This window comes from Lagopus muta, chromosome Z (assembly GCF_023343835.1).
Source record: "Lagopus muta isolate bLagMut1 chromosome Z, bLagMut1 primary, whole genome shotgun sequence".
Classification (NCBI taxonomy): Eukaryota; Metazoa; Chordata; class Aves; order Galliformes; family Phasianidae; genus Lagopus; species Lagopus muta.
In genome coordinates, this window is record NC_064472.1 from 7803164 (window position 1) to 7823364 (window position 20201).

The following is a 20201-nucleotide window of genomic DNA, read 5'->3' on the forward strand; positions in this document are numbered from 1 at the left end:
TCCTTTACCTCATTCTTCTCCAAGAAATCCTTCAAGTTTTATGGTGCAGTAGAAATCCATAGATTTTCAGGAGCTGGGAGCCCAGACAATCATGGAAAATCCTGCAAAGCTTAGTTACAGCACAGCTGCATGCCTCCACACTTCCATGCCAGGTCTCCTTAGGTGCTTTTCTCCCATGAATATTCCTGTGCACCAGCTCATGGCCAGAGATGTTCCTGGGAAATGTCAGCTGTAAGCACAAGATGTCAATATCAAGGGAAATAGATCCAATTTTTTTTTTCTCATGATTGAAAGGCTGATTTGAATTCAGTTATTCTTCTGGTTTGGGGATGGAGAAGAGAAACTGGGTTCTTGGCTATACATTGAATTTAGAAAGATCAGGTTTTTAGTCTTGAGTCTTTTCCCAAAAAACACTGCCTCATGAATCATTCTCTGAAATATTCCAGCTGAGTGTTTCAGATGAATAAACTTGGAAGAATTATGATCTGCCAGACACAAATCAAGCAGAGTCTTTGTGCTTTGCACGACACCAGGTCTTAGACTTGCACTCACCATAAGATTTCCTAAGCAAGGGCTACTAATAAAGTGAGTCGTTGTGAGTTGTTTTCCCAGCTCAATATCTAACACCATAAAACCTGTCATTTGAGATCTGCACAGGGAATAACATCCCTTAGCAATGGACAGTTATGGTGGTGCTGTTCAGCAAGTCTGAACTGCTGATATCTGTCTTGGGGTTATAATATTCTCAGTTGTACAAGGAGATTCTGCTGTTAGAGTTGTTTAGAGTATGTCTTCATAGCAGGGTTTGCTTGGCCTGTTGCCCAGGTTTTGTCCATAACTTATTTTGTATCTACATGGAGGAAGCCTGACTGAGCTTTCATATGAGCTGTCTAGACAAGACTGTAGGTGTACTCTTGGATGAAACTTCTCTACAAGTAGACAGTGAGTACTGCACAGGAGTATAGGCCAACAAAGTCCAGACAATTATCAGCCTTCCAGTATGAACTTTCTTCTCCATCTCCTTCAATTTATTTTTTTTTTTTGTCCCAGATCGGCATTTTAGTCACTATTTATATCCCTCTCTGCTGAACAATTTCTGGATGTGGATTAGCAGCTAGTGGAGACCAAGAATCTCTTTCAACAGTGTCAAGTAGGTCTTCCTGCTTGGGTAATCCAATTGAGAGCCTTCAAAATAGAGAATTGGTCCCAACACGTTTAATTTGAAAACATAACCTTAGAATTTGGGCTCACTTGTTGGTGTGTATTTAGTTTCTTTCCAGTTGCTTATGGGGCCAACAGCAGTCGTCATCTGTGTTCTCTTGGACAGATGCACCCAGATCATCACTGTGACAGTGTGTTCAGGGATCTTGCCATTGCAGGGCTTAAAAATTTCTTCCCAGAAGACCAATTTAAGATCCGTGTTCATTGTCATTTTCAAAAGCAGGAATTTCCTTTCAGAACCAAGCCTATTTACCCCTTTCTCTTGCATGAACGTGCAATTGGGGAAATATTAAGCCCCTTTACTCTGATAGACACCATCAGAGGGTTCAGCCATAAATCTGATCTCCAGTTTGTCAGATGCCATTCACTGTTATTGCTAGAACTGCTTGCTCATGTCAAGCAACTTTTTGGCTAGAAAAACTAGAACTTTCTGGCTCATGTCAAACACTGAAGAACTTTAGTGCCCAATGCAAACAGTAGTCTATTCTTTTTACAGATGGGGAAACTGAGGCTGCCCTTTCATTGGGTAGTTATATGTGCTGAATTCCCACTGATGCTGCTGTCCTTGCAAGAGTTGTATTAGAAATGTTTCTTAACAGTAACTACACAGTTATCCATCTTGCTAGTACAAGGAATAACAAACCATACAGTAGGAAAAGTGATTCTGCCTTCCATAATATCCATAGCAGAGTTTGAAATGAATCCCAGATTCCAGTCTGAAATGTACAGATGGGAACTTTGGCCAAGTTCTTACAGATTCTCGTGAGCCTACTCTTCCATAACTGAGACTGGAATGATTTGCACTCAAAACAAGAACAAGGGGCTGTCACTGGAAACCACTCTGTGGCATGTTCAAAGTAAACAAAAGGAAGCAGTTCATAACACAGTGCATGATTAAGCTGCAGAACATCTTGCTGCAGAATGCCATGGATGCTCATAGTTCTCTTGGGTTCAAATCCCAGTGAACAATTATATCTAAGAAAGACAGTTTGAGAGCTGTTGTATACAAAAACACAGCTTGAGGCTCCAGAAGTATCTAAACTGCATAATGCTGGAGTCTGAGAGAATATTTTGGGGGATTATCAAAATTGTTTATCCTGTTCTTATCCTTTTTCCTAGGCATCTGTGATTGGCCATGGAAAGAGGCAGCACTTGAGTCAGACCTGCCATCTCTCATACAGCTGTTCTTTCACTCTATGTGCAGGATCCACATCCAAGTCAAGGCCCAGAATAGAGCCATGCAATTAAACAATAGAAACTCTTCAAACTTCAGATGCAACAGTAGAGAGTAATGCACCTGAGGGATGAAGCTTCCTTCTTTGTGCACGAGAATTATGTTCCCACACCTGGGCTTATATTCATTTGCGCTTGTCCCCATCACACAGCTGTTCACATTAGCTGTTATTCTCTCTAGCCCGGGTGTCTCAAAGCCTCTGTCTCCAGCAGTCAGAGACCGGCAGCTGTGCAATCATATCTGCTAACGAATGGGATATAAAGAATCTGTTAAGTAAAACCAAACCAGGGAGGGAGGAGGGGAAAAGATCAGCACAAAGAAATCACTCCTGCTAAGATGTGATTAGGGATGCCCCAAAACACCCAGCTGCGAGGAACAGGTGAACTCAGCAAACATTTTAAAGCCGGCAGCAGAATTAGCTCCTTGTGGGTGTTGTTGGATACGGGGAGGGGAGTGAAAAAGGGGGGAAATAGAAGCCCATGCAAGAGGAATGAGGATCTGGTTGCTATTGTTCAGAGTTAGGTAGCAGTAGGGTTTTGTTATTTCCAGAGTAGGTTGGGTTTTTGGTTGTTGTTTTTTATCCCTGTCCTAATTTTTGAAACACCTCCATTTTACAAGGTTCATGTATTTTCCAGCAAGGTACCACGGAGAAGATAATTAGCTAATTTACAATTAGCTACAACAGAATTCGTAATTGCTTCCCCTGTGGAAAGGGCTGTAATCATCATCACAGAGCTGTAGGACTGCTGCGAAAATGGCAGTAGGAGTGTGCAGCCCAGGCCCCAGGAAATGCCCTGCTTTTAGCCTATTGATCCACCTGATTAGCGTGGGTTGAGGGGAGCAACAAGACATTCTGATTGAGCGCTGGTTTGAGCCTGCAGTGTTAAGTTCAGAGCTGGACCTCAATCCAAACTTCCATAGATTCAGGGGCATGCAGCTCACCTCTCTGATCTGTAGCTCCTTCCTTGGCCTGAAGTTCCATAATTGTCTGAAATGGCTCCTGTCTGTACCTCCTAATTGGCATTGGTACGTTTTTGCCTCTACTGCATGATCATCTGTCCACATCTCCTTGATGGACATTCAGTGCCATTGACTCTCTCCTCTCTGGCAAAGAACTGATCATGAAAGCAGTCAAGGAAGATTATTTTGCCTTTTGTTTCCTCTCTGGAAGATATTACACTCAGTCCTACTCACCAGCGTTTTCTTATTACCCTCACCTGCAGAGTAAATGTCTCTGGGTAGTTCACTTGTTCATTCATAGTGCCAAGGAGATAAGCCTAAAAGGGCCTTCCCAGTGCTTGGACTGAGGCTCCACAACTGGTCCCTCACTGTGTGCACAAGCAACATTTGGTGAGGAGGGAAATGGCATTACAGACAAATAATTATTAGTTATACAAATAAAAGAATTAATTAGTATCTGCTTTCTGAAATGAAGCCATACAGCAACCTGATCCTGATGCTAGAAAGCCAAAAGCACTGACTAATATCAAAGAACCGCTCTGATGAATCCCGTGCTCCTTGCAGACACACACTCCCCTACAGAAGTAGGCAAATGCAGGTTTTGCTCTTGCATGGAGATACACACACACAATCTGTCTGTGATGCCCAGCAATGAACTCATGATAAAATAGAGATGCTCATATGTTTTAGAATAAGAGGTTTGATGGTTAGAAGGGACCGTAGTGATCTTCTGGTTCGCCCTCCTGATTAGTCTGGGCCACGAAGGTGGTAGATCTGTCTCTTTATTTCCAAGGCCTGGGATGTAATGTTCTTGATGGTAAAGCTGGCTGATGCTTTTCTGATACAAGGATTCAACCTCTTTGTTTTGCATGAGGAATAAGAGAACACAAGTGTATTTATACGCTTTTATCTAAATGCACCCCCACGCACACACATACATTAGCAAGAGCTATCTGGATAAACACAAACCTGTGTCATGTCTCTCTGTGAATGACCCTAATTTTCCCACAGTCCCTTCACAATTGCTGTGATTCTTGTTCTTGTCCTTTTGCTCTGCAGAGGGTCAAACATCCTGCATCTCATTGTCCCTTCTGTCTCTTTAATTAGTGACTGTCCTCCCCCTTCTCCCTCTCACTCCCGTGTCCCCCTTCCCATCTCCTCTTGGCACTTGGTTTGCAATGCTCTATTATTTCACCTTTCGCGCGTGCCGTCTCCTTCGCCCGGGCCTGTCTGACACCTCTGCCTTACGCTTATCATAAAAACATAACATTTAAATACAAATAGAACAGGGAATAATTTAACCCCTATTTGCACTGGGGAAGGTGTTGAGACTTTGTATAAATACAGCTGGGGAGATTTATAGACACATTATATTTCTCTGACAAGTTACATTTCTTCACCACTGTATCTTGCAGCCTGTTTTTCCCAACTCGAGCACGCTTCAAAAGAAAGAGAGAAACCTCATTTTGTGGGAGCACTGGAAGTGTTATCAAGGGGTCACACCTGAAATTCCATGATTACTGAAGCCTTTCTCTATCTCTCTTCCTGTGAGGAACAGGGAATGCTGGCTCCATTGGTCAGTGTGCTTTACAGATAACAAAAGGGGGTCAACTTAAGATGAACTTAATTTCTGACATCATAGAAGTGTCTCAGGCCACTCGTTGTTAGGGTCTTGAGGCAAATCAGCAAAAATTTTGGCCTTTCAGAGAACCATAGCACAAAGAAGTAACCATCCATGTTTATTTCCATGGGTCAACCAGACATGATGGGTTCAGGTTATGGGGAAAGGCCAATAATGGGGTTAACAATAGTGAAATAAAAATGTGGGGAGACGAGGCTTACATGGACATCCCACTGAACATTTGCACTGCAGGGCAGAGTGACTGCTCAGACTGCTTTCATCTGCCCCTCCTATGAGGCCAGTGAGATTTCTTCACTAACTTGAAAAATTTAGGGCCCTGATATTACATTTGTTTGGTATGTTTCTTGCTGAAAAAGGGAGAAGTCTGGGATTCATTGGTGTTATAAGAGTGGGCCTGCATCCTACAGAGCTTGGAGGCAGCTTGATTAGGTAACTGCTTCAGGCTTCTCTACAGCATAAACCTGTTTTCTGTAGTACGTAAACTGGTCTGAATATGGTCTGAGCACAGTCTGAGCAAGGACACTGGAAAAGTTTGGTGGGGAGCATCTGCAGCGTGCACATGCGCTCAGACAAGTCCTGCTGACTCCTGCCCATCCTCACCTCATTTCACACCAGCAGCCTCGTGACCCTACTCAGACACATTTACAAAGCAGAAGTAGTTGCCACAGTGCACAGCATGTTGGCTTTTTGTCTGGGCCTTGGCAGAGCAGCACATGGGGGCACTCGGGGTGTGAGAGGTTCACACAAGCCCATTAGGGGATAAATTCATTAGCCAAGATCAGGAATGTGCTGAATGATCCCAGCTGCTGCCCCTTTCTCCTTCTCTTCCCACTTGAGATGTTCAAGGGACATTGTTAAAATGCACTGCTGAGCTGGGATCTGAAAGGTAAATGCAGCACTTTGTTAAAAGAGCATCACCACACACACACACACACACAAAAAAAAAAAAAAAAAAAAAAAAAAGAAAAGAAAAAAGAAAAAAAAAAGGAAGTTAAACTGACTCATTTTTTATCAGCCGAATGTGTGATTGTGTAGATTTCTGACACGGCAGATGTGACAGATGATTCCCCTGACAAACCAAGGTACAGTTTTTCAGGAGGGAGAGAGGGTGATGATTTGGAGACTGCATTGAGGGTGATGCTCAGATGGCGCTGAGCGCTGGCTGGCCTTGAGGGATCCCTTTAGGTCACCTCCTCTGGAGCAGCTGGACCAACAGTGCCTGGGGAAGGTAGTCTTCACCCTCAGCAAAGCCTTCTAATGGTGGTCTGATGGCCACTTGTGTGCAGCTCCCAAAAGCACCACATCTTCTGCCAGCTGGCTGTGGGGGCAGGCATCACTCCTCTCAGTGTCCAGCAGAGATATGGAGAATAGGGTTAAAATAAAACAAAATAAAACATAAAATTAAACGTTTCCTAACACACCTGGTTTAAGCTTTGCATAAACTAAGCCAGACAAGGCAGTTTCAGGCCAGTTGCACACTAGAGAGTTCTGCTGACAGAGGAAGGATGTGATTTTTTTTAATGATACATTTATATTAGCAAAAGAGCCTGGTGAAAATACAGTTACACAGCTATAGGAGAGCTTTTGCTGATGCAGCTTATTTCAAAACAGGGGAAACTGTGTAAAGTACAGTATAGCAGACACTTCCTCTGAGATGGAAGTATTTACTAGACACAGACTTCTTAGGCAAAGCCTTTTGCCGTAGAGTTCCCAGTTTTCTCCCGAAACTTTCCTCCCTCCCTCAAGTGTCTCCCATTTCCAGGACAGCTGTTTTCACTTTGCAGGTGGGCTTTTCCCAGTCATCTGGACAATCTTTGGAGCCAGGCTTTTTCCTGGGCTTTTTCCTTACCCAGTCTACAGGCAGCCCCAGAGCACACATTCAGCTTTAGTTATTGCCTTTCTAAGGTGTTATAACCTCTCTTTTGCACATCAGTTTAATCACCTAGCAAAGTGGTTTCTACTGGGACCTGCAAGGTATTAAATGAAAACAGTAGTTAGGTCAAGTAGGGGAGATGTATCTAAAGCAAAATTCACACCTGTCTCTCCACCGCTTGGTTACTTGACTGAGAAATGTCATTGGTCCATCACAGGCCCAGGGAAGACAAAGTGGTCGTTCAGGCCCACAAGGACCGTGACTTATAGGGATCTTCGAACTTTTTAGTTCATTCTTTGACATTACTGGATTGAAATTACTCAAATCGTTTCCAAAAATTCTGAGGAAAAAAAATATCTGACAAGTATGCTTTTGGGGAAAAAAAACTTGTGATTTTACAAGTTCCCCGGATGCAATTCCTGTGGTTCACAATCCATTCATTGAGCCTAATCACCAATACCATTTTCCCTCCTGGATGTATCCATCCAGAAAATGAACCTTTTGGTTGTCCAAAGCATCTTCTTTTGAGGTGAGTATAGACTACACAGCACTGATAAGCATCATTAAGGCCTCAACTTCATGCTGCCAGCAGACACTGAGCTCCCTGTAGCTAATCAAATCCAACACAAATCGTATTTCTTGTTTTTAATGTGTCTATTGAAAGGGTAGCCCTATTTTTTATCTTCCATCAGTAACACACACATATCCTCCTTAACCTATTTTTCCTATCACTTCTGTAGCTTTACTGAAAGCAACGTATCTCCTCATTTTCTGGGGTAGCACACTTTTGGTTCACATGGATAACTCCACTGCAGGACTGAAAACTCCTAATATCCTCAGTAGATATCAACTGCATGAAAAATTATCCTCGCCCAAGGCTGTAGAGTAATTTGCCAATTTGCAGGTGTATCTTGGAGAGGGGAATTTTGATCAAACACTGGTTGAAGCAGAACAGATTGCCTACACCAATGATTTCTTGGTGAACAAAAGTGACATAAATCACTCAATTACTCAGCCAGCAAAGAGTTGTTGCAAACCAATGTTTTGTTCAGCCTTAGGTTAATATATGCATTTAAAAATAAATAAACAAATAAACCAATGCATTTATTTATTTATTTATTTATTTATTTACATATATTTATTCAAATTGGTTACATCTGCTCTGTAAAGTGTTCTAGGAAAAAAAAAACAACAACCTTGAATCACTCATTTACATACCGTTTAATGAATGATAAATGAGATGCTCATGAATCAGTTGCAAAGGGCCTGTTTACATACATGGCATAAAATACCTACATTTCTTTTTTTGTTGTTCCTTACGTGGTGTAATGGTAGTGATCTCTGAATACAAACCTGACTCAGATGCATCACCCAGTGATCTCTGAGATCATTCTACCAACTCAGTACTCAGTGGTCTGGTTTGTTTCCACAGGCATTTTCTCAATGTGTTATGTTGTGGACTGCAGCTCTCCATTCTTGATATAAGTCCAAGTATAAATAGTCTTCATTCAAGATGCAATATCTGCCAGTAGACCACATCCTGCTTTGACATGAAATAGCATCTTTCTTAAGCTACCTCAGATATTAGCATTCATATAAGTTAACTTCATGTTTCAAGAAAAATTATATGTTTCAAAAACTTTGGGCTTATTTTAAGTGAACTTAAAAAATAATCCAAACTCAAAGGTATATGCCTTTGAGTGGATATGGATGACAAATCTCGATTTGCAGACCGTGGCTTTTGATATATCCTTATTTAAAACAGCTTATGTTAAATTTTTTTTTTTTTTCCCTGCAATTTAGTATTTAGTATTGTGAAGGCTACTAACTTATGCTATTTTTCAATTGGACTTTATTTCTGTATGCTATCTTTATCCACGTTTCTCTTGGATGGCAGTCTGAGCAATGTTGTCATTTCACTTACTGCAAAAAATTGATCAGAAAAAGCTAATTTGGAAGGCTTTGGTGCCTATGTTTCAAGAAGCAGTTAAAACATTTTAGATGTTTCTGGGTTTGGGAGATTTTTTTTTTCATTGAAATTGTCAAATTATTTTCAAGTACTCACTGAGAGTCAGATGTTATTAAGGTGTTTCGAGCCAAGCACCTGAAATGACTTACAGCTTCTGAAATATGTCACCTCAATGAATTCACTGTTTCTTTTGCATTTGATACTGAGTTATCTTGGCTTTCAAATCCCTTCTGAAATATGGTAAGCATCTCTTTATTTTGTTCCAGAAGACAGAAAACTCTTTGTGGGCATGCTTAATAAGCAGCAGTCAGAAGATGATGTGCGCAGGCTATTCGAGGCATTTGGCAACATTGAGGAGTGCACAATCCTTCGGGGACCCGATGGAAACAGCAAAGGTAAGATGATGGCTCGTGGCACACTGTGTTCTTAGCTTCAAGATAGACTAGGTCTTAGTGTATATATAATACTCTGGCACAACAAAGTTACTAGATGGCTGCAAGGACAACGTATATTAGAAAGGGTCATATTTGCCAAGGGAGGCCATTTTTTTCTATTTTCTGTCTGCTTTTGTGTGAGAATAAAGAGCCAATTGCATGTAAGGATATCCCCCTCCACAACAAGCTGTCTTTCCATGTGTGCACTGTTGCCCATTTCTGTTTCCTCAGAGGGCAGAGCCTTCCCTCTGAAAACAGTATCTTTACAAGTGCTTAAGACAGGCTCTTCCCATCAGCCCCAGGAAGGCTGGGAGTTTCTTTCCCCATTGAACAGGCTCATTCTTTTTTCCACCATTGTCTTTGCTTATTCCTCGTGCACCAGTCCGAGGTCTTCCTCTTCTTTAGTTGGTCCTTGCACAGATATACATCAACCAGCAATCAAAATTGCGAGGGTACAGGATGTGATGTAAACAACACAGTCAAAAGGCAGTTATTGTTTGAAATACATCAATGCTTAATTGCAAAGCATACCTTTTTTTGCCACCTTTTAGAATCTCCTGCTCCTGGGCAGTACAAGGAATCTTTTCTAGAGTCCTGGTGGAAGGATGAGACTTTTCTGTTGAATCTGAGGGTCATTTTTTTTTCCTCCGACATTTTCTAGACAAAGTTACTTCAATTTGAATAGGAAGCCCTCTTCTCTTGACAGTATAATGTGTCCATTAAATATTGATCTGCTTATAATACATCATAAACCGTGCTGGAACATGCAGCACCAGGGAAGAGACCACTCTTGCTGATGCAGTTCATATCTCACTAGATATTTTGACATGTGACAAAATCAACCAGCATATTTTTGCAATGGAAAGGCAAGAAATCCAAATCACAGTGATACACTAGAGAAAAATATTGCTATTCTGTAAAGTCACTGGTGGCCCAAAATGATTTCACTCTGGCATTATAGGGCAATATTTTGGTGTAAGTCAGCAAAGCCCAATCTTCCTTATATAAGTGGCTTAAAATAAACTGTGGACACCTTTCTTAAATTTTATCGCTACTTTAACTTCATGAGACCCAAAGGCTTGATTCACCAAGAAGAGCTCCAACCATTGCTCAGTGGCAGATATTTCAGCACTCCTGTCACTGAAGAAATCAGCGAAGTGAGTGAAAGCCAAAAAAAAAATAACAAAAAAAATCCACCTCTACCTGGATTTGTACGGAACAAAATCTAATGACGAAGGAGTTAAACAGAGTAATAATAAAGGACATGATGTGTGAGCTCTGTAAGAAAAAGGTTTCAAAGGAAATCCAAACCACAGACTTGTATTCATTCTTGTTCTTTCTTTCTCTTTTTTTCTTAAACAATTTCATTATAAGTCCAAATCTGAGTGGCAGCTCCATATTGCTAACCAGTTTAATTATTAGTGCTAGCAGGCTGCAGTCTCAGGCTTGATTTCACTGAACTGTTCAGGATCAATACTGAGCCTTGACAGAGGCTCCAGCTTCCATTTGCTGGTGCTGTTTACTGAGAATGTGAAGCTCCTAATTTACACACACACACAGATACATACACACAAAGAGCATTCAATCCTGTAGAAAACTTAAGGGTAGTGCCCTTATTTTAGGAGACAGTCAGGCAAGTCACAACTCCCACAAAGTTATTCCCAGTCTGTAATGTCTTCCATCTGCTAGAAACCAATGTGACACATATCACTTGTGAGATATTTATTTTGGGCAAGGCCCATAAAGTGTAAATTCCACCCAAACTGAGTTTAGGCAGATCAACTAAACACCAGATAGCAATCAGATCGCTCTGGTCCTAGCAAACCCATTATATGAATCTTCACCATATATCCCTGTGGTGAAATTCCTACCCCTCCAAATACCTCGATGCAATCATTACTCTGAATTTCAACTTCCCAGAGAATACCATCACAGCTCAGTCACAGCCAGAAAGCCCTTTCAGCCTTGCCTGAATCCATGGGTGGATGTCTGGAGCCGTGTGGGCCTGTGGACATCTGCATCAGTCACCCAGGGCCAGACAGACACAGTTGCTGCTGAAGCATGCAAGGTGTCAGAAAAACGGGGATTAGGGCATTTTTCTGCCGAAGGAAGTGCAGAATGTCTATGCTGGGAGAGGTGGGAAAGGAATGAGCTTCCCTACATCAATCTGAGTAAAGCTCAACAGTGCTCAACAGCATACAGGATCACAGGATTCCACAGGTGTGAAATCCACAGTGAGATTAGATCCAGATTAACAATCCAGCAGCACCCATAGTGTCTGCGTTGCTGCTTTCTGGATACTCTCCTTATTGTTTTCTCATATAATTTATTTTTATTTTCTAATTCAGCAGTAGTCTATTTTAGTATCTCAGAAAGCAAAGACTTCCCATTACACCAGAAGTCCTGCAAGTGGAGTCTTACACCTTCTCCAGTGATACCTTAGGCCCTGACTCTGCAGTCTCCTCTGTTCTTGCAGGACAGCTGACAAGATAGTCAGAGCAGCCCTTCCAGCTTTATAATCTTGAAATAAGGAAAGAAAAAGAAAGAGAAAAACAAAAACAAAACAAAACAAAACAAAAAACCAACCCAAAAACACACACACTCACCAAAAAAAAACCCACAAAGCCCAACACCCGTGCACATGTATCTCCCTGCTCAGCCTGGTTATATATCTCTTTGCGTGTCAAAATCCCTTCTAACTCCAGAACTGCTCCTGTCACAAGGACACCATTGTTTTGAGGAGTGCTGTGACTCATATTCTCAGCTCATGAGATCCTGGGCACAATCCTGGTGACAAAGGGCAGAGAGATAATTGTGTACACATTTCATGTTGTGTACAAAAGCCATCCGATTGAGCACACAAAGGGAACAAAATGTTTCTTTGACATTATACATATGTGAAAACTGAGTTTTCATTTGTCCTTCTGTCTCAAAACCCAAGTAGGAAGCAGTAGGAAAAAGCAATGGAGGACTCTCATTAGCATATAAGGCATTAAACAAGACAAAGGCCTCCTGCTCCCCTCATTCCCACCTTTATCCAGCTCCACTCATCCATCAGGTTCCTCAGCACAGAGGTGAATTTCACCTGAAGAGAGTGAAGCCCTCAACATGACAGCAACACTGTAGCCAAAAATTCTCCTCTAAATGCAGTGGGTAACTGATTTTGGAATGCCTTTGTATATTTGCTAATAAGCATCTTATTTTTAGAGGCATAAAGTACAAAAGAATCTGTGCAAATAATTAAACATCCTAATTCTGGATTATCTCTGATTAATGAAGAGGGAGGCACAGAATCTCAGGAGCCTGGGAATGCTGGGCTGCGATTATGTCATAATTGATCTCCATTGTTTCTAGCTGAAGTTTATCTATCTCATTTTCCTGTGATTGTCTCCTCTCAGCTCCTTGTAAATTAGATCCTACTATTAGCAACAATCATTATGCTTCTCCTGAAATACAGTCTGAGCACAGGGGTATGAGGGAATGCAAAGTGAAGGCATCCTAACCAGTAGCTGATAGCTACTGTATGTGTAGCATACGTATGTGTTCTTTTTAGAAGGGGACTATCATTGCTTTCTTTGATTCCACTTCTGCCAGCTCATAGTGATGATTATAGACACCTTCGGGGCTCATTCTTCTACTTTTGTAAGTGAGGTATTGTAGTGCTGCAGTTCCCACCATGCACTGCATGGATCCATGATGGTTTGTTGACCTTCTAAAGATTCTACAAAGGAAATGAAGGACAGCTGTCCTGTTGTCAGGGCTGGCATCCCTCATGAGTGTTCTGCACTCCTTCAGGGAAACAACTAGGGCTTTGCAAATTGATTAAAAGCTCAAGAGTCTTTAATAGTAATGAAAGGGGATGGAAGCCAGAACTTCTCAGATCTCTTCCAATCTGTTCCAAAATCCTCCTTAGCATATGGAAATTACTATTCCTCCCTCTGAGTCAATTTGCTTGTAGCTAAGAGTGTTAGCAATACTTTCCCCCACTCTTGTGATGCATGTGACCCTTTGAAGTGTTGATCATTTCTGCACTCTAGCATATATTCATAAAGGCACCTTTCTGCCCTGGAATCTTTTGTAAGAGTTCAGACAGTGTGAGATTCTTCACATGGCAGTGTAGGCTAGAGGAGCACTGCCCACATTTCTCTGATGTGTACAGGAAAGCCGTGGTAAAGTAGCTTATGATATAATATTCACTGTATAATTCAGGTTTCAGTGGTAGAAAGATGGCAGTCATCACATGCATATCTATTCCATTTTCATTTGTTTATCAGAAGATATGTCATGCTTTGTCAGACCAAAGCTGCTCGGAGCCAGCAGCCTCTGTAGTGGACTTCTACCAAGCAGTGATATAAGACAGATACCTTGTGTATTTGAAACAAGCTGAATGCCTTCCCTACAGCTGTCCTGTGGTGACTTGTAACAGGAATGGGAAGCTTTCTGCTTTTGTTCATTTCCTTACTCTTTTCCAGAACACTGGAGAGAGGAGTGTTCCGCAGTATGTTTAATACAAATAAAAGGAAAGTCATTTTCACACAGTAAATTATAAAACTGTGCAGTGCTAACATGGGAAGCTATAAAGGTCAAAAGATAAGTCATTTCAGAAGGTTCTCTCTAAGTTTGTGTCCACCCAAATTATATGCAAGCAGCATGGAACTATCTAGCTTTGCCTCAAGAAGTCCTTGAACTGCTTATGGCTGGACTTTGGAAAGGAATAACCAGTTTGCTTGTTATGCTTTTTGCACTACCTTCTCTATCACCACTTCTGAGGACAAGATAAAATATTTAAATGTTCTGTCATTGGTAGCCACGGAACCTTTCTTATGTTCTTCTTTTTCTTTTTCTAGGGTGTGCATTTGTGAAATATTCTTCGCATGCAGAGGCCCAAGCAGCTATCAATGCCTTGCATGGCAGCCAGACAATGCCGGTGAGTAGCTCTGTAACATGAAAAGCAAGAATTGGTCCCGTGGCCTGATATGGTAGGAGGAATGATTTATGTATGATCTGCTACTCACACTATAGGAAGATGGCATGTGGAGCTTTGGGTGTGTTTAACTCATTAAAGGAAATGCCAGGATGATGCTGTCATTTCATGAAAGCACAGAACCCCAAGGAGTGATATGTTCTGTCACCAGCAGTTTTGATGCACTGGAAAAAAAGACGTGGTTCAGAGGTGCCAAATATGCACCACAATTGAATCAAAATCACCATGAGCCACTTACCTAAGTTGCAGAGAGATGAATAAAGCACAAATTTGTACCTAAGGGCTTCTTTGTTTTCCTTCCACAAAGAGTCCCTGCCTCTATGTGAAGGAAGAAAAACTTTTTGCCAGAATTGAGCAGAAAACAGCATGTTCACGTAATGGCAGTAGATGCCAGAGACACAACACAGAGAAGTACACTTCTATGCTACTGCATAAGAGTCTACCTCAGCATAAATGTGGTCTTCCCTACATCCAGCATTTGAAAGACAGTCTGTCAAACTACTGATGCTCCCAGGAAATGTTTGAGGGATCACTCTGCTTGGGCTAATGTTTTGTAAAATGAGGTTTCCAAACTGATAGCTCAGGAAGTGGAAATTAAAATGCAAATGTATTTTCTGTGCAGAATGATTCTTGTAAACCGCGATGCAGACCTGAAGGAATGTAAGTCATTCCATTATCAGTACAGAAAGACAATCTAATCCAGTATGTTTGGGTTTATTTTAATGGCTTATTATTTTTGTTACTAATTATTGGTGGTGTAAATTATGGAGGTCTAAGAAGCACGCTGACAACTTGTAAAGGATACAGGGATTCTCGTTCTTAAATATTTAATATAGCAAAGTCTTTGTTTTAGTAAGGACCTCTACTCTCAATTCATGAGTTTATCCTAATAATATTAAAATAGACCTGGCAGATGGGCAGCTTGTCTCTAAGTCTGTGTAGAGATGGAAATGGAAAGTTCTTCACATGGAAAGAGATTTCTGATAAGAAGAAGCAAATCATTAAATCTTATTTTTTAGAACCCACGCTTAGATAAATCGGATTAGAGAATGGTACACATTTGCTAATGAAGGTATTAGAAGATGGGGTATCCACTTTTTGAAATCTTAATAATCAAGACTTGGAGATTTTCTAGAATATAACAACATGGGGGGCTTAATGCTGAAAACCGCATTGTGAAATATGATCATCTTTCCTGGAATAGGTCAATGAAGTATTCTAATGTCTTAAAAACTATCATCCAAAGTGATAGTGTCTGTAGATGACATCAGTAATGGCAATTCCAGAGTCTTTAGTCTTTATCACTAGACAGTGTAATAAAATGTCAGTTCCAGTCCCCTTAGAAATTTGGGTGATATTGATGAGAGCAAAACAGAGAAGAAAGCAGAAAAAATCCAAGGAGAGTTGAAGATTTTATCTAGATCTACTATATCCAAAATATTCTTATCCTTCCTATTGTCAGCACTGTTCAGATAAGAAGAAATACCCATCTCAACCACCCTGGAACAAATTTTTGTTCCATGCTGCTGAAGTCAACTGAGGATGTGCAAAAAAAAAAAAATAGTGCAGAATATGGCCTTTTCGTCAGTTTTTCATGGGACCATTATTCTTGTTGACTTATTTAATCAAATACTTGCTTTAGAATAACCTAACACGTGGTTCTTGAATAATCAGATCTAGGTCTCTAAAAAGCACTGCACTTTAACTCTCACTAAACACATTACACACTCATAAATTTGAATGACTTGACAAGTTTCCATGAATCAGCTGAACCTCAGCAGTACTCCATGCACATGCTATTAGTTCACAGAAAATGCAAGGAGAAAATTATGTTTTGACCTCTTTGTTTTGAGCTAAATTATGTGACACTTCCTCACATTTCCCATGAGCTATTAGCAGGTACACAGACAGCTACCATGGCTCAACAAACTAGTGAGGACCTGTCAAGTGACTTGACACTTCATCAAGACATTGAGCACACAGCGCTATTCACAGAGGGCTTCAGAACAATTTGGACACTTGGAAAGATATGGGCCAAATTCTGCAAGTGTTCACCGCTCTCATTCTCATTTTCAGGGTGCTTCGGGGTTTGCATGCAGCTTCATTCAGGGCTTGGGTGTTCACAGAGAAATGCAGCCACCTCGTGGTGAGATGGCGATGTAGGCCTCGTCCTTGGAAAGGAGGGGCGCGTCTGCCATCTTCCTCCAGCTCCCCCTCCCATTTCTCTCGCCATTAGGACTGGCCTCATTTGTCTGACTGTGATGCCAACTCAAAGTTGTTCCTGTGGTTCAGCCAATTTAAACGTCTCCTGCCTTGTCCTCGTGTACTACCAACGGGGCATCCATCATCATTCTTGTCAGGTCTCGAGCCGTTCATTCCTGCGGCAGACTCCTGTTTCTCCACAGCTGTCAGGATTATTGCTCTACTGTGACTTCCTGTTCACACAACATATGTTCCCTAATAGTTTCAAAAGGCAACTTTCTTTTATGAAAGTTTTTTTCTTTTTTTTCCTTTTTATTAACCTTTCCTTGGACAGGTGCCTGACTGTCATCCGTCACAAGCCCACTTCTCCATGCAAGGTTCTGTTTTCTCTTAAGGGCCTAACATGCAGGTGTACAACTTCCAAATTTGAGCACAAAGCAATTGCTTTGAGAAATAACTTTCCCAAAATCCCTTACTTCTGAGCAGGCCCAAAGTTCCCTCTGTATCTACCTGCCAAGAGTGCTTTATTTTTGGGTCTTTTTAAATTATATTGTCTATCAACTCATCAGCTTTAGAATAGTGTTACACTTGTCCTTCATGTCCTCCCTAGTGAGAGATCATCATTTTCATGTACTTCTGCATGTATTTTTAACTATAATTTGCCCTTTACCTTCAGCTATGGTTACTCTGTCCTTTCGCACGTCTCTTCCTCACCCATAAGGGGCATAAACAGGTCTCTTCCCTTGATTCTCTTCACTTCTTCATCCAGCTCTTGTCCTCAGCATCCTTGTTCACCAACATGAATTCAGCGACCATTTCTGAAGTGACAGTTTGCAGATCTAACTTCTCTACTAAAGAACTGACTCCTGTCCAAACTGAAACCTTGGCCTGTCTTTCCAGCCTCTCCTAATGGATGGATGCCTAGCTGTCAAATCAAGCTCACAATGTATAAAACAGAGCTCTTAAACTTTTCCTCCCAAACTCCGCCTCCTCTCTCCTTCACCTCCATTTTCAATCACTATGGACAACATTATCATCCTGCCTGTCAGTCATGCTCCTACCTAGGCATCATCTTCAGCTCAGTTTTCTCGTTCTCTCCTTGTCTTCACATCCAGGCAACAGCCAAACGTTGAAGAGTCATTCTGCACAAAACATCAAAGATGTGGCCTTGTTCCTCCACCCACGCAGAATAAACCCTTCTCCAACCACTATCACCAATACCAAAATTTCAAAATTTCAATAGTGCTTATGCTAGTATGCAGGGCTAAATATCATACTACTTTTGCATATCTTTGATGATTTCATACCATGGTACCTCAGAAATTCTTGTTTCTGGAAGGGTAAAGCAGTACTGCTAGCTAAATTTTTTTTTTTGTGTGTGTGTGTGTGTGTGTGTGTGTGTGTGTGTAAGACAAATATGGCAAGTAGGAATTAAGATTGTGTTTCACTTGATTTAGCTTTAACAGTCTAAAAAATTTTAATCTACTGCAAACGTCTTCCTAAAAAGGAGACACATTTCTAGAGCTTCATGCTTTCTTGCCCTTACGTATTTGTGCTAGAATGGGATAAATTATCTTTTCAGCATGCCCTTCCCTTTCATTAATTAGAATAGAAATCCCTTTAAATAATTAAAATGAATATCTCCATAGTGGTATTAGATTGAATACCTCAGGTGGGACTTGTCTCACCTAAGTTTAGACATCTAAAAGTTTAGGAAGTATGAGCTTGTCATCTAAGTGCTTGTCATCTAAGTTTCTATTACAATCAATAGAAATAGATACCTCTGGAAGTATTATATTTTAGAGAAATAGATTTTGAAACCTGTTGAACCAAAACACACATAGAAGTGTGCTTTTCAGTTAATTCTAGGTGTCAGATTCCCATGTTCTCTCAGATCCAGTGGTTAGTAACCCAAAGTGCATTGGAGAATGGAAAAGGACCCTCACTGCTTTAAAACAAAAGCAAAAACTCTTGCTTCATGCAGATATTTGGAAGGCTGCAGTTGCCTTTTCTCTCTGTGATGCACCCTTGCCGTCTGAAGTCCTTCTGGTCCACTGCCACTTCCACAGTAATCTTGCCAGAGCTAAAAGCTTTGGTAATTCTATCCCAGATTAGACATCTACAAGTCAATACAAGTCAGACACTGATGCTGTTCACGTCCTTCATGTCTAATGCAAAGGGAACTGAACCGTATTCTAGATGTTCTCTGACCAGTTAAAGGGAGATCTGACAGTGCCCTATCAGTGTCTAAAGGGGGGCTGTTATGAAGAAGGAGACAGACTCTTTAGCAGGACAAGGGGAAATGGTTTCAAACTGTAAGAGGGGGGATTTAGACTGTATATTAGGCAGAAGTTTGTTACAGTAAGAGCAGTTAGGCACATGAACACATTGCTTGCAGAGGTGGTGGATGCCCCATCCCTGGAGTCATTTGGAGTCAGGCTGGACTGGACTCTGAGCACCTGATCAAGCTGTAGGTGTCCTTGTTCACTGCAAGGGAGTTCGACTAGATGACCTTCAAGGGTCCATTCCAACTCAAACGAGTCTATGATTCTATGATTCTAAAACAACATGAGACTCAGAAACCAGGCATCCCCTCCTCTGATTCCTCTGATACCTAATTCTTCAGGTGCCTTCTGAGCTTGCCTAATGTACCAACTCTCAGTACTATATTCATTCTGTATCTCTCTTATTCATGAATTCTGAGACTGTTAAGGTCTCCAAAACACTGTGAGGTGGTTTCCACCATTACACAAGCTAGACCCTGTTTTGTTTTGCTATAGAAGCCTCTGCATCAGCTTCATGAAACAACGGTATTTCTTCTGTATCCAGGCAATACCACCCCAAGTCTATCTACGCCTGGCTGAAAATCTTTCATGAAATTATGTTTTGGATGGAATCTTTGGTTATGTGAAAGGAAAGAAAAATGTGAGACTTGGATACAAGCACTGAACAGATGTCTGCCTCACAGAGAAAGATTCAAATTAGTTGAAATTTTAAAAACAAAACAAAAAAAAAGTATTGCCACCCAAAACTTTGCTAACTTGGGGACATCCATTTCTATATTTTCTGTGCAGCTCAAAAATCAACAGAAATAAGAAGAACAACTTCAAATCTCTTGTCAGAAACCATCTGTATATAATCATGCAATTCTGGCTAAGTTTTGTTAGGCTACAGACTAATTGGATCTCTAATTATTGTATTTATTATTATTTTTTTAATTAATCAACAAAATACAAATGACACTACACCATCAACAAGGTTGACTTTCATCCCATGCCTATCACAGTCCTCAGAAGTCCAGCCATGGCTCTAAAACTTCCAATAGCACAATTAATAGTCAGATTAAGAGGTGCTCTAATTGTCTTACAGTGTACAGTCTGTGCTCTCATACTATAACAGATTAGGATTGCTAATTTTTGTTTTTAACCTATTTATTTCACCAAGTGAGAGTGGTTTTAATATAAGATAACCAAGAATTGCCCCAAAAAACAAGTACAATTGTCCTCATGTGTAGTGGCCCTCTTTCAGACTCATGGCAAATGGGATATTTTCCTGAATTTGTATCTCAGGCCCCCAGCCAAAGAAACCAACCCTAGCTCATACTGACAACTGCTATTGTTATTGCTGAGCATTCCTAGAGTGCAGTTAAGGTTTTGCAGAGTACTGTGAAGTTAACTCCAGA

General features: G+C 41.0%; 1 protein-coding gene across 11 annotated transcripts in view; it reads left to right on the forward strand.

Annotated features, from left to right (window-relative positions):
- Window positions 1–20201, forward strand: part of CELF4 (CUGBP Elav-like family member 4) — a 715283-nt gene that overhangs the window by 599234 nt on the left and 95848 nt on the right. For 7 of the 11 annotated variants that reach the window (XR_007373866.1, XM_048930944.1, XM_048930945.1 and 4 more), the window contains exons 4-5: window positions 9166–9294; window positions 14181–14260. Coding sequence is in view for 10 of the 11 variants with exons in the window: in XM_048930944.1 (XP_048786901.1) it covers window positions 9166–9294; window positions 14181–14260 (209 nt within the window). In the remaining variant the exon portion in view is untranslated. The remainder of the gene's footprint in view (window positions 1–9165; window positions 9295–14180; window positions 14261–20201) is intronic. The other 4 variants (XM_048930946.1, XM_048930952.1, XM_048930950.1 and 1 more) reach the window with 1 other exon arrangement.